This window comes from Salvelinus fontinalis, chromosome 12 (genome assembly GCF_029448725.1).
Source record: "Salvelinus fontinalis isolate EN_2023a chromosome 12, ASM2944872v1, whole genome shotgun sequence".
NCBI lineage: Eukaryota > Metazoa > Chordata > Actinopteri > Salmoniformes > Salmonidae > Salvelinus > Salvelinus fontinalis.
Window position 1 is genome coordinate 44,438,657 of NC_074676.1, and position 14,661 is coordinate 44,453,317.

Consider the following 14,661-nt stretch of genomic DNA (forward strand, 5'->3'; position numbering starts at 1 on the left):
GAATACTTACGTAAATGTGATATTTCAGTTTTCCTGTTTTTGCTTTGTCATTATGGGGTATTGTGTATAGATTGATGAGGGGGAAAAAACAATTTAATCAATTTTAGATTAAGGTTGTAACGTATCAACATTTGGAAAAAGTCAAGAGGTCTGAATACTTTCCGAATGCACTATAAATTAACCCATCCCAACAATAAAGTACAATAGATGAGAGCCTAAAGGTAATGCTGCCTTTGCAGACTGTGATAGACGCACATCTGAAGTCAAAATGGTCTAATGAGTTTTGTGTACAACATGTTGGAAGGCAGTTCCTCTGTGATACTCAGTTGGACTAACAAACATAGCCTACCTTCTCTCCAGAGAAACCTCAAGTAGAGTCTATACAGTAAGGCAGTCTGGGATTGAATGCTTATGTTCCATCATCTCACAGAATAGAGCACTGAATTAGGCCATGAAAGGGATAACGAGAATCATGTTATACTTGTCAGTCATTCAAAATGGTAAGTCAATTTCACAATAACAATCTCAAAATGGTTAAACTTCATAGGAAACATTATTTTGAAATAACCAGATTGAGTGTTTGTTGGTTGTGATCCGCAAGGCATTTAAACGCTTTACTGTCGGATACAGTACCCTACAACCATTTAGTAATTGTGACACTATGTCTCTGTGGAAGTTCAGTAGGCATATTATTAAAACATTATGAAATGTAATGCATTTTTTAAACAGAATTGATTACGGGTTGTTTCTAGACCGGGCCACTGTCTTTAGGCCTATATGACTTGCCTTCTTTGACATTCTGTTATGACTTCTACAGTTCTACGTTTGGGAGAATCCCTGGGTGTATCACTGAAGAGCTTATCAGTGAAAGTGGGAGAGGATGCCATTCTGGACTGCCTTCTGTCCAGTAACTGTAGGTTGGCCACTGTAAGCTGGTACAGGCAGAGTCCAGGAGAGAGGATTGAGATAGTACTGAGCTACCCCCTGACCATCACCTCCCATCTGCTCTACGGTCAAGGCTTCCATCCCAACATGTTCACTGTCCAGACCAACGATAGCAGCCCATTTCACCAGCATCTAAAGAGAATGACATGGCAGTTTATTACTGTGGACCTACAGAAGGACTTGAGAGAAACAACAACTGATTTGTAGAGATGAATGTAAGGTATACTATGTAATAACATTGTACTGTATCTACAGATGTAGGATCTTAATTTGATAACTCTTTTGTTGCTGAGTATTTTCCTGCATAGCAGGAAATGCAAACTTGTAGTTTATTCAATGTTTAAAAAGGCTTCTAAGGCTTGTAATTTCCACTTTAACATTTCTGACTGATTTGCCGTAAAAAATAATGGTCAACCCCTACCAAAAATATCCATTAATTACGATCCACATAATAATTCAAATTTCCAGTTGCTGCAGGATTATTTTCCTGTTGTAGCAAACTGGCTCAAATTAAAATGCTGCATCTGTATAAGGTACTCTGTAATGGCCTTCCAAAGCAACTCCTAATAAACTCTCAGGTTGATGTTGTTGTTTTGTTATTGCCATGTTCTGAGAGTGAATATTTCTCGTGGGTTGACTAACAGTATAATGGCAAAAGGAGAAGTAAAGTTAAGCCGCTTGTGGTTTACCACAGACAATCCTCATTGTCAGAATCCCACCAAATACTCCAGAGTGGGCAGAACTGGAGAAGTTGTACATGAGTCTACATTTGTTTCAGACACAACCACTCGTGCCAGTCCTTCTTGTTTTTCTATCCTCCTACAAACTGAATAAGTGATCTACTTGTTTTGAGCCTGCGATAGAAGGGGACAACACGTGCCTTGGGAAAAAACTCATGTTCCACCCAGATAGTTTTTCACAACATTTCCTCTTTGCACCGGTGTCGAGACCAACTTAGTTGTGAGAAAGTCTGTATCTTTAGAGGAGATAGCAATATGACTGTATCATTTATTGATATTCTCCTAATTAGTGATTAGCTGACGGTTTTTAGCAGGATTGGGCTAAATGCTCAAATAAAAACCTGAGGTGAAGAACTATCATTCCCTGCAGTAGAAGTCCATGTGAGAGGAGAGAGCTGTATGATACTAGGAGGACAAGACACCAATAATCTCAAGGGACTCACAGCAGTTGGGCTTTTCTCCTCTCTAGAGCACCAACTGAAACAGACAGAATGAACAGAGCACGAGGACGGTGTTTCACTTTACTACTACTACTGGGGTAACTTTCAGCTCAACTTTCAATCCAGATTGCATTGTAGGTACTATGTGGACTTTTGCAAAAGTTCTGATGATAATTATGGTCATATTTTTCCTCAGGTGTGTACATGGGAGCAAGTCTCCTCAAAGGGAGGTGGTATTCAGTAGAGGGATCCAACTCTTTGTTGAAGGTAGCCTAGAATTAAATCCCTTTTGCATGAATAAAAAGGCTAATTGTTATGTACACATTCTCCCACAACGCAGGCCACAATTGGGTCATTCCACCAATTCGGTGCCTTTTGAGAAGTGTTCCAAAAAATGTTTGATTTCAAGTAATTTTAACATTCTGTCATAAAGAGCCACTCAAATCAATTGTCACATGCTTTGCAGACAACAGGTGTAGACTAACAGTGAAATGCTTACTTATGGGTCCATGTCCAACAATGCAGAGTTAAAGCTAAGATAAAACATTTAATAACAAATTGAAAAAGCAACACAAGGAATAAATATACAGTGATTAACAAATAACAGTGAGTAAAAAATAACATGGCTAAATACAGGAAGTAGAAAATACCATGGCTATGTATAGGGAGTAGAAAATAACATGTCTATCTACATACAGGGAGTAGAAAATAACATGGCCGTATACAGGAAGTAGAAAATAACATGGTTATATATATAGAGGAAGTAGAAAATAACATGGCTACATGCAGGGAGTAGAAAATAACATGGCCGTATACAGGAAGTAGAAAATAACATGGTTATATATATAGAGGAAGTAGAAAATAACATGGCTACATGCAGGGAGTAGAAAATAACATGGCTATATATAGAGAGGAGAAAATAACATGGCTATCTATACAGGAGTAGAAAATAACATGGCTATCTATAGGAGTAGAAAATAACATGGCTATCTATAGGAGTAGAAAATAACATGGCTATCTATAGGAGTAGAAAATAACATGGCTATCTATAGGAGTAGAAAATAACATGGCTATCTATATACAGGAAGTAGAAAATAACATGGCTATATATAGGAGTAGAAAATAACATGGCTATCTATAGGAGTAGAAAATAACATGGCTATCTATAGGAGTAGAAAATAACATGGCTATCTATAGGAGTAGAAAATAACATGGCTATCTATATACAGGAAGTAGAAAATAACATGGCTATCTATAGGAGTAGAAAATAACATGGCTATCTATAGGAGTAGAAAATAACATGGCTATCTATAGGAGTAGAAAATAACATGGCTATCTATATACAGGAAGTAGAAAATAACATGGCTATATATAGAGAGGAGAAAATAACATGGCTATATATAGGAGTAGAAAATAACATGGCTATCTATAGGAGTAGAAAATAACATGGCTATATATAGGAGTAGAAAATAACATGGCTACATGTAGGGAGTAGAAAATAACATGGCTATATATAGAGAGGAGAAAATAACATGGCTATCTATACAGGGAGTGGAAAATAACATGGCTATCTATAGGAGTAGAAAATATAATGGCTCTATATAGGAAGTAGAAAATGACATGGCTATCTATAGGAGTAGAAAATATAATGGCTCTATATAGGAAGTAGAAAATAACATGGCTATCTATATACAGGGTGTAAAAAAGCAGCATGGCTGTATATATAGGAAGTAGAATGGCTGTATACAGGAAGTAAAAAATAGCATGGCTATGTACAGGAAGTAGAAAATAACATGGCTATCTATACAGGGAGTAGAAAATAACATGGTTACATACAGAGAGTAGAAAATAACATGGCTATCTATATACAGGGTGTAAAAAAGCAGCATGGCTGTATACAGGAAGTAAAAAATAGCATGGCTATGTACAGGAAGTAGAAAATAACATGGCTATCTATACAGGGAGTAGAAAATAACATGGTTACATACAGAGAGTAGAAAATAACATGGCTATATAAAGGGAGTACCAGTACCGAGTCGATGTGCAGGGGTACGAGGTAATTGAGGTAGCTATATACTGTACATATAGGTAGAGGTAAAGTGACTAGGCAACAGCACTTGTTCATTTTCATAAATGACTATAGTAAGTGCCAATAAAACTCGACAGCTTGAAGTCCTAGACTCTGGACATGATTTACCTCTGGTTAGTTCAGCCATTCCTATGGGGGCAAATCATGGGGAAAGTGCCTACAAAAATACACCATTACTATTGCTCTCTATTAAGTGCCAAATAAAGTAACAACGTTAACTGTAACACGGTTGAGGATTTCATCTGAAATCAGCCATAAATCCCCTTGTAACAGGTGGGATTGAAAGCTTGTTGTGTGAAACGGGGAGTGGCAATTGCATGCAAGCTTTACCATCAAAAATGTTTTTGTTAAAAAATGTCTAGCCCATCCATCTATGGGTAACAGGGTTGATGTGTTCTGCTCGACCCGCTCAGTTTTCCCCCACAACACCAGACAATTGCCAAAAAAGAGCAGAACCAGCTCACTAGCTTTTACACTATGATTGGAAAATTAGATGTTCAAAGTTTCTTGTGAAAAAGGAATAGTTAAAGGAATAGTTTCACCATATTAAAACAAGAGTTCAGTTCACGTAACCGGGATGACCTTAAAATGAGGGATGGATGTAAATTAATCATAACAATAAATCAATTCTAATCTTCAGATATGGCTTTGTCAAAGCAATATAATAACTAGGAAACTTGGAGAAATTTTGGGGTGAAGTGGGTTAAAATATTCCAAGGTTACACAGGGTTGACACCTTTCACCCCGAGAGCTTCATGCATGTTGATGTTCTTTCTCTCCTCAGGTTTGAACCCTTCTAATCCCTCTGTGCTAATCCTCTCCTCATTTGGGCGCAACCCTGGTGCCTCACCTACACTGGTGTGTGTACTCAGTGGTTTAAAAACACGTCATTTGGTGGACATCATTTGGTGGATCAACGACACAGTGGTAACCCCTGAGAACAATGCGATTTGGAGTTCCAGGGGAAGCGATGGCACGTACACAACTACCGGACTGTGGACTATGTCTGGAAAGGACTGGAATCCCTATACATTCCAATAATTATGGGCCAAAATTCACCCAACTTATTGTGGGAAGCTTGTTGAAGGCTACCAGAAACGTTTGACCCAAGTTAAACAATTTAAAGGCAATGCTTCCAAATACTAATTGAGTGTATGTAAACTTCTGACCCTGTCACGCCCTGGCCTTAGTATTCTTTGTTTTCTTTATTATTTTAGTTAGGTCAGGGTGTGACATGGGGAATGTTTGTGTTTTGTTGGTTTTGGGTGTTTTTATGGTAAAGGGGTTGTTGGGTATAGTATATGGGTTTGTGTGGAGTACATGTGTCTAGTGTTGTCTATGTATGTTTAGTTGTCTAGGAGAGTCTATGGTTACCTGAATGAGTTCCCAATTAGAGACAGCTGATTTCGGTTGTCTCTGATTGGGAGCCTTATTTAGGGTAGCCATAGGCTCTCATTGGTGGTGAGTAGTTGTCTATGTGATACGTTTGTAGCCTGTGTGTGCACATCGTTGTTTTAGCTTCACGATCGTTTTCTTGTTTTGTTTAGTGTTTAAGTGTTTTGGTTTCGTGTGCCTTCTTCACCAATAAAAAGGAGATGGCTTATTTTCCTAAAGCTGCGTTTTGGTCCGTCAATCCGCCATACGATCGTGACAGACCCACTGGGAATGTGATGAAGGAAATAAAAGCTGAAATAAATCATTCTCTCTACTATTATTCTGACATTTCATATTCTTAAAATAAAGTGGTGATCCTAACTGACCTAAGACAGAGAATTTATACTAGGATTACTAGGATTACTAGGACTAGAATGTCAGGAATTGTGAAAAACTGAGTTAAATGTATTTGGCTAAGGTGTATGTAAACTTCCGACTTCAACTGTACATGTTTGCAATCAAATACTAAAGTCTCTGTAAACATCAGCATCGTGTTAAGATGAACATTCAAATAATTGTCGTTAGGAGTGGCTAAACCTGTATGCTGGAAACTGGACTAAAATACAGTTAAACCTTTTTAACTTTATCATCACGCTGCCAATAATACATTCGATTCACACAATGACTTGGAAGAAATGCCAATGAGTTCATAAAGCCATTTTATTTGTATTTGTCACGTTCCTGACCTGTTTTCTGTTAGTTTTGTATGTGTTAGTTGGTCAGGACGTGAGTTTGGGTGGGCAGTCTATGTTTTCTGTTTCTATGTTGGTTTAAAGGGTGACCTGATATGGCTCTCAATTAGAGGCAGGTGGTTTTCATTTCCTCTGATTGAGAGCCATATTAAGGTAGGTGTTTTCACACTGTTTGTTTGTGGGTGGTTGTCTCCTGTGTCTGTGTAAGTGTATGTTACGCCACACGGGACTGTTTTCGGTTTTGTTTGTTCGTTCGTTTTATGTAGTCAGTTTTCCTGTTATTGCGTTCTTCACGTTATATGTAAGTTCGTGTCCAGGTCTGTTGACTGCGTTTGTTATTTTGTAAATTCTCAAGTGTTTCGTGTTCGTGTTTTCTGTTTTGTTTAATAAATAATATGTCGAACTACAACGCTGCAGTTTGGTCGAATCACTAGCCCTCCTTTTCGGATGAAGAGGAGGAGGAACGCCGTTACAGTATTGTGTTTTATTTGCACTGTCTTTTACAAAGGGGGGTGTTGTGGCCAGTGCAGGCCTGTCACTGTTACCGTAAAGGTCATGTCATCATCATGAAAGAGGAAGAGGATATGTGGTGTGTTTATTGTGGTTATGGGTAATATACATCCATGTAAGAATACAAAAGAGTGACATGCTGTGTCTTGCACATTGAGAGAACATTATTCTTATAGTAGGTCACGCCTAATATCACACCCCATCAACAACAAATGTCTTGCGCAAAAAAAACTTGTTTTGGCTTCATTAGATTGCATAACAATTACAAATAGACACACTGTGGAGTAAGACAGGAAATACACAGACCCAACAGTATTGTTGGTGTACCAGCAGAATAATTCAATGACAGTAATAAAGCTTTGTTTGTACACACACTGGAACAGCTGCAAAATACAGGCAATCCATTTCCTCTTCAAAGGAATCACAAGTAGAGGAACCTTCTCTACCGCTCTAACCTCACATAGTAGAGGAACCTTCTCTACCTCTCTAACCTCACATAGTAGAGGAACCTTCTCTACCTCTCTAACCTCACATAGTAGAGGAAGCTTCTCTACCTCTCTAACCTCACATAGTAGAGGAAGCTTCTCTACCACTCTAACCTCACATAGTAGAGGAAGCTTCTCTACCTCTCTAACCTCACATAGTAGAGGAAGCTTCTCTACCGCTCTAACCTCACATAGTAGAGGAAGCTTCTCTACCGCTCTAACCTCACATAGTAGAGGAAGCTTCTCTACCGCTCTAACCTCACATAGTAGAGGAAGCTTCTCTACCGCTCTAACCTCACATAGTAGAGGAAGCTTCTCTACCTCTCTAACCTCACATAGTAGAGGAAGCTTCTCTACCTCTCTAACCTCACATAGTAGAGGAAGCTTCTCTACCTCTCTAACCGCACATAGTAGAGGAAGCTTCTCTACCTCTCTAACCTCACATAGTAGAGGAAGCTTCTCTACCGCTCTAACCTCACATAGTAGAGAAAGCTTCTCTACCTCTCTAACCTCACATAGTAGAGGAAGCTTCTCTACCTCTCTAACCTCACATAGTAGAGGAAGCTTCTCTACTGCTCTAACCTCACATAGTAGAGGAAGCTTCTCTACCTCTCTGGCCTCACATAGTAGAGGAAGCTTCTCTACCTCTCTAACCTCACATAGCAGAGGAAGCTTCTCTACCTCTCTAACCTCACATAGTAGAGGAAGCTTCTCTACCTCTCTAACCTCACATAGTAGAGGAAGCTTCTCTACCTCTCTGACCTCACATAGTAGAGGAAGCTTCTCTACCTCTCTAACCTCACATAGTAGAGGAAGCTTCTCTACCTCTCTAACCTCACAAGTAGAGGAAGCTTCTCTACCTCTCTAACCTCACATAGTAGAGGAAGCTTCTCTGTGCAGCCACACCTATCTTCCCTGTGCAGCCACACCTATCTTCCCTGTGCAGCCACACCTATCTTCCCTGTGCAGCCACACCTATCTTCCCTGTGCAGCCACACCTATCTTCCCTGTGCAGCCACACCTATCTTCCACCAGTTCCACCAGTGTCTCATTGCATTTATTTAATCAACAAATAGCTTTAGCAATCAGACATTAGGGTGTACCCAATGACCACTAGATATAGACAAGTAAACAAAGAGAAATATTATCAAAAGCGTATTAGGGCGTATACCAGTCTAATTCTACCATATTCTACCGGGCTTTGAAACGCTTTGTGCAAAGGCCCATACTGCAGGCTTCACAATGGGCACTCTCATGGGGGGGACCTTCATCGTCTTCGTCATCGAAATGAGATCTGTTTCTCTTGCCCAGGTTCTCGCGGTAGCACTTGATACGAATCTTCTCCATCAGTTTCTCCAGTAGGACTTCGAGTTTCTCCTCATCGAAACTGACCTCCTCCATAAGAGCGTCGTCACATTGCCTGCATTCCTGACGCAAGCGTCGCACTTTCACCATTCCCTGCCCTGACGATAGATGCATGTGAAACACCACATTCACCCGGCCAGAGGACCAACTCCTGTTACACTTGGAGCACGTGAACCTTCATGTGGAAGTTGGAGAAAAAAGGGAAAGTGGGTTTCAGCAAGCAGTTTTTAACAGAGCAGTTGTTGAAATCCACTACGGTGCTGTTGTGTTGTAATCAACTTCTGTTGTACTTTACGCAAGTATTCTTTGTAATTCAACACCAGGCACAGTCTTTATCTGGTGTTGAATTACAAAGAATTGCATTCAAACATACTTTTTGAGAGGGCTACATGAAAGCTAGAGAAATATACTGAACAAAAATATGGGGAAAAACTCATTCTGATTGACTAATCAGCCCTAATCTATGGATTTCACATGACTGGGCTGGGGTGCAGCCATGGGTGGGCCTGGGAGGGCATAGGCCCACCCACTTGGGCTGCACCCCTGCCCAGTCATGTGAAATCCATAGATTAGGGCTGAATACATTTATTTCAATTGACTGATTACATTGTATGAACTGTAACTCTGTAAAAATCGTTGAAATTGTTGCATGTTGCTTTTGTATTTTTGTTCAGCATACAGTTTAAATATATCTATCTACTATAGTTTAAAACATTTTACAGCATTTACCCTTTAAATTAAAACTTCAACGTCAACTATCAGTCTAATGTATTTGATTTATCAGATACACACAATTACCTGTTTTTGGTTGTCTATGTTAGCACCTAACAGGTAACACACACAGTGCAACAATATCAAAGGACTCCTACCTTCCAAATGCCCCACTGATGTACTGATGCCAGCCTGATTGCACACTGTCTGCCTTAATGGATTCATCAAACTCGATACGCCAGCGGTCTCCCTTATTCCTCTTCAGATTATTGACCTTTGACTGAAAAATCCTAATCCATTCTCGGTTAGTCATTGCTCTCAAAGCCAAACACTTTGACTTGTTGTTGTTATCCTTCTTCTTCACACCCACTTATACTGTAGCTAAGAATGACAGGGCAGTTATGCAAATAGCTTTCTTAAAACTGTTGCCTTCAACAGGAATGCTATGGGGAAAGTGAAACTTAAGTGTACTGTTAGGTTTCTATTTCAACTGATAGTCCTGGCCCAGGTATCACATTTGTTTCCTTATGCTATTAGGTTTCTATTTCAACTGATAGTCCTGACCCAGCTAGCACATTCGTTTCCTTGGAAGTTGTGGGAACGTACGTTTTTGGTTTCCCCATAGGTTCTGGGAACAAAGCCATACGTTCCCTGACCGGTAAAACTCAACCTTATTTAAAGGTTCTGAGAACAAGAAGTATACATTTCTCCTGTTCTGGGAACCTTCATTTTTTAGATTGCAGCGAGGTTCTGAGAATGTTTTACTGTGCTTCCCTGGGGGTTTAAAGGTTCTGAGTGTCACGCCTTGACCTTAGAGATCCTTTTTATGTCTCTATTTTGGTTTGGTCAATGCGTGAGTTGGGGTGGGCATTCTATGTTTTGTTCTATGTTGTCCTTTTCTATGTGTTTGGCCTGGTAGGATTCCCAATCAGAGGCAGCTGTCAATCGTTGTCTCTGATTGAGAACCATACTTAGGTAGCCTGTTCCCACCTGTGTTTGTGGGTAGTTGTTTCCTGTTTTGTGTTTTTTCACCTTACGAACGACTGTTTCGTGTCGTTCACTCTCTTTGTTGTTTTTTTGTCATTCAGTGTTCAGTTTACTTAATTAAATTTACTTTGAGCACTTACCACGCTGCGTGTCTGTCCGATGAATCCTATTCCTCATCATCAGACGAAGAGGAGAGTCGTTACAGAACTACCCACCACCAAAGGACCAAGCATCGAGGTGGAATGGACTCCTGGACATGGGAGGAAATCTTGTACGGCAAAGGACCATGGGTACAGCCGCGAAAGTATCGCCGTCCTAAAGAGGAGCTGGAGGCAGCTAAAGCGGAGCGGCGACGCTATGAGGAGTTGGCTCGAGGAAAAGTGCATGAGAGGCAGCCCCAGAATTTTCTTTGGGGGGGTACACGAGGAGATTGGCTGAATCAGGTAGGAGACCTGAGCCAACTCCCCGTGCTTACCGTGGCGAGAGAGTGACCGGGCATGCACCGTGTTATGCGGGGGAGCGCACGATGTCCCCAGTGCGCACTCATAGCCCGGTGCGCTAAATCGCAGCTCCTCGCATCGGCCGGGCTAGAGTGGGCATCGAGCCAGGAGGGATGATGCCGGCTCAGCGCATCTGGCCTCCAGTGCGTCTCCTCGGTCCGGGTTATACTGCACCAGCCCTACGCACGGTGTCCCTGGTTTGCCAGCACAGCCCAGTGCGGCCTGTTCCAACTCCCCGCACTGGCCGGGCTACAGGGGGTATCCAGCCAGGACGAGTTGTGCTCGAGACCGCCAGTGCGCCTCCACGGTCCAGTGTATCCGGTGCCTCGGCTAAGGAAGAGGCCTCCTGCATGTCTCCCCAGCCTGGTGAGTCCTGTGCCTGTGATAAGCCCTAACCCTCCTGCATGTCTCCCCAGCCTGGTGAGTCCTGTGCCTGCAGCCAGAGCAAGGCCTCCTGTGTGTCTCTCCACTCCAGTGATGATCCATGGCAAAAAGCCTCCAGTGGTGATCCATGGCAAGAAGCCTCCAGTGATGATCCATGGCACGAAGCCTCCAGTGATGATCCATGGCAAGAAGCCTCCAGTGATGATCCATGGCAGGAAGCCTCCAGTGATGATCCATGGCACGAAGCCTCCAGTGATGATCCATGGCACGAAGCCTCCTGTGATGATCCATGGCACGAAGCCTCCTGTGATGATCCATGGCACGAAGCCTCCAGTGATGATCCATGGCACGAAGCCTCCAGTGATGATCCATGGCACGAAGCCTCCAGTGATGATCCATGGCACGAAGCCTCCAGTGATGATCCATGGCACGACGCCTCCAGTGATGATCCATGGCACGAAGCCTCCAGTGATGATCCATGGCAAGAAGCCTCCAGTGATGATCCATGGCACGAAGCCTCCAGTGATGATCCATGGCACAAAGCCTCCAGTGAGGAGTTATGGCACGAGGCCTCCAACGAAGGCTGTCAGTCCGGAGCCTCCAGCGACGCCCTCTAGTTCGGAGCCTCCAGCGACGGGCTTCAGTCCGGAGCAGCCAGAGTCTCCCTCCTGTCCGGAGAAACCAGAGTCTCCCTCCTGTCCGGAGCAGCCAGAGTCTCCCTCCTGTCCGGAGCAGCCAGGGTCGCCCTCCTGTCCGGAGCAGCCAGGGTCGCCCTCCTGTCCGGAGCAGCCAGTGTCGCCCTCCTGTCCGGAGCAGCCAGGGTCGCCCTCCTGACCAGAGCTGCCAGGGTCGCCCTCCTGTCCAGAGCTGTCAGGGTCGCCCTCCTGTCCGGAGCTGCCAGAGTCGCCCTCCTGTCCGGAGCTGCCAGAGTCGCCCTCCTGTCCGGGGCCCGCTGCGAGGGTCCCTAGTCCGGGGTCGGCGGCAAGGGTCTCCGCTCCAGAGGCGCCACCTAAGTGGGCCAAGACTAAGGTGTGTCCCGCACCAGAGCCTCCACCGCGGATAGATGCCCACCCAGACCCTCCCCGATAGGTTTAGGTTTTGCGGCCGGAGTCCGCACCGTTGGGGGGGGGGGGGGGTAAGTGCTATGAGCACTTACCACGCTGCGTGTTGGTCCGATGATTCCTATTCCTCATCATCAGACGAAGAGGAGAGTCGTTACACTGAGAATGTTTAACTATGCTTCCCTGGGGGGTTTAAAGCATCTGAGAATGTTTTACTATGCTTCCCTGGGGGGTTAAAGGTTCTGAGAATGTTTAACTATGCTTCCCTGGGGGTTTAAAGGTTCTGAGAATGTTTTACTATGCTTCCCTGGGGGTTTAAAGGTTCTGAGAATGTTTTACTATGCTTCCCTGGGGGTTTAAAGGTTCTGAGAATGTTTTACTATGCTTCCCTGGGGGTTAAAGGTTCTGAGAATGTTTAACTATGCTTCCCTGGGGGTTTAAAGGTTCTGAGAATGTTTTACTATGCTTCCCTGGGGGTTTAAAGGTTCTGAGAATGTTCTACTATGCTTCCCTGGGGGGTTAAAGGTTCTGAGAATGTTTAACTATGCTTCCCTGGGGGTTTAAAGGTTCTGAGAATGTTTTACTATGCTTCCCTGGGGGTTTAAAGGTTCTGAGAATGTTTTACTATGCTTCCCTGGGGGGTTAAAGGTTCTGAGAATGTTTAACTATGCTTACCTGGGGGTTTAAAGGTTCTGAGAATGTTTTACTATGCTTCCCTGGGGGTTTAAAGGTTCTGAGAATGTTTAACTATGCTTCCCTGGGGGTTTAAAGGTTCTGATAATGTTTTACTATGCTTCCCTGGGGGGTTAAAAACTTCTTATGGCTGCAATCCCGGTAAAGGGATGATATGACAACAGCCAGTGAAAGTGCAGGGCGCCAAATTCAAAACAACAAAAATCTCATAATTAAAATTCATCAGACATACATGTGTCTTATACCATTTTAAAGGTAATCTTGTTGTTAATCCCACCAAAGTGTCCGATTTCAAATATGCTTTTCAGCGAAAGCACTACAAACGATTATGTTAGGTCACACCAAACCACAACAAGCGCAGCCATTTTTCCAGCGTAAGATAGCAGTCACAAAAAGCACAAATAGAGATACAATTAATCACTAACCTTTGATGATCTTCATCAGATGACACTCATAGGACTTCATGTTATACAATACATGTATGTTTTGTTTGATAAAGTTCATATTTATATAAAAAAATCTGAGTTTACATTGGCGCGTTACATTCACTAGTTCCAAAAACATCCAGTGATAGTGCATAGCCACATCGTTTCAACATAAATACTCATCATAAATGTAGATGATAATACAAGTTATACACATGGAATTATAGATATCCCTCTCCTTAATGCAACCGCTGTGTCAGATTTCAAAAAAACTTTACGGAAAAAGCAAACCATGCAATAATCTGAGACGGAGCTCAGAACAATCAGAAATTACATGATAAATATTCCCTTACCTTTGATGATCTTCATCAAAATGCACTCCCAGGAATCCCAGGTCCACAATAAATGCTTGATTTGTTCGATAATGTCCGTTATTTATGTCCAATTAGCTACTTTGGTTAGCGCGTTTGGTAAACAATTCCAAAGTCACAAAGCGCGTTCACTAAAACGTGACGAAATGTCCAAAAGTTCCGTAACAGTCAGTAGAAACATGTCAAACGATGTATTGAATCAATCTTTAGAATGTTGTTGGAATAGATCTTGAATAACGTTCCAACCGGAGAATTACATTGACTTCAGATGAGCGATGGAACGGAGCTGCCTCTCATGTGAGCGCGCGTGGTCAAAGAATGTTCACCTCATGGCAGTGGTGACTCATTCCTGTCTCCTTCGGCCCCCCTTCACAGTAGAGTCATCAGACAAAGTTCTACAGACTGTTGACATCTAGTGGAAGCCGTAGGAAGTTAATACTCATTCATATCTCGCTGTGATTTCAATGGGATCTTGGTTGAAACTCGACCAGCCTCAGAATTTCCACTTCCTGTTTGGATTTTTTCTCAGGTTTTTGCCTGCCATATGAGTTCTGTTATACTCACAGACATAATTCAAACAGTTTTAGAAACTTCAGAGTGTTTTCTATCCAATACTAATAATACTATGCATATATTAGTAACTGGGACTGCGGAGCAGGCCGTTTACTTTGGGCACCTTTCATCCAAGCCACTCAATACTTCCCCTGCAGCCATAAGAAGTTAAAGGTTCTGAGAATGTTTAACTATGCTTACCTGCGGGTCTGCTTTTGCAGATAGGGAATACGATTCTCATACCAGACTAAATTGAATTATAAAAATATCTAATAGG

At 42.5% G+C, this 14,661-nt stretch overlaps 1 protein-coding gene and 1 long non-coding RNA gene across 2 annotated transcripts; one reads left to right on the forward strand and one right to left on the reverse strand.

Annotated features, from left to right (window-relative positions):
• Positions 1-1,789: 1,789 nt before the first annotated feature.
• Positions 1,790-6,515, forward strand: LOC129867480 (uncharacterized). The gene is made up of 3 exons (XR_008761623.1): positions 1,790-2,223; positions 2,322-2,392; positions 4,999-6,515. It is a non-coding gene; the product is annotated as an uncharacterized LOC129867480 (long non-coding RNA).
• Positions 6,516-6,916: 401 nt separating this feature from the next.
• Positions 6,917-9,808, reverse strand: LOC129867479 (receptor-transporting protein 2-like). The gene is made up of 2 exons (XM_055940917.1): positions 9,570-9,808; positions 6,917-8,875 (listed from the first exon to the last, which is right to left on the reverse strand). The coding sequence occupies exons 1-2, from the start codon at positions 9,722-9,724 to the stop codon at positions 8,527-8,529; spliced, it is 504 nt and encodes a 167-aa protein (XP_055796892.1). The 5' UTR covers positions 9,725-9,808; the 3' UTR covers positions 6,917-8,526.
• Positions 9,809-14,661: the final 4,853 nt, after the last annotated feature.

What these genes read in the sequence shown, in the direction of transcription:
- LOC129867479 (XM_055940917.1), bottom strand. Translation starts at nt 9,724, where the DNA reads ATGACTAACCGAGAATGGATTAGGATTTTTCAGTCAAAGGTCAATAAT. An exon ending in ATCAGTGGGGCATTTGGAAG is followed by an intron (nt 8,876 to 9,569) that starts GTAGGAGTCCTT and finishes TTCCACATGAAG; the next exon opens with GTTCACGTGCTCCAAGTGTA.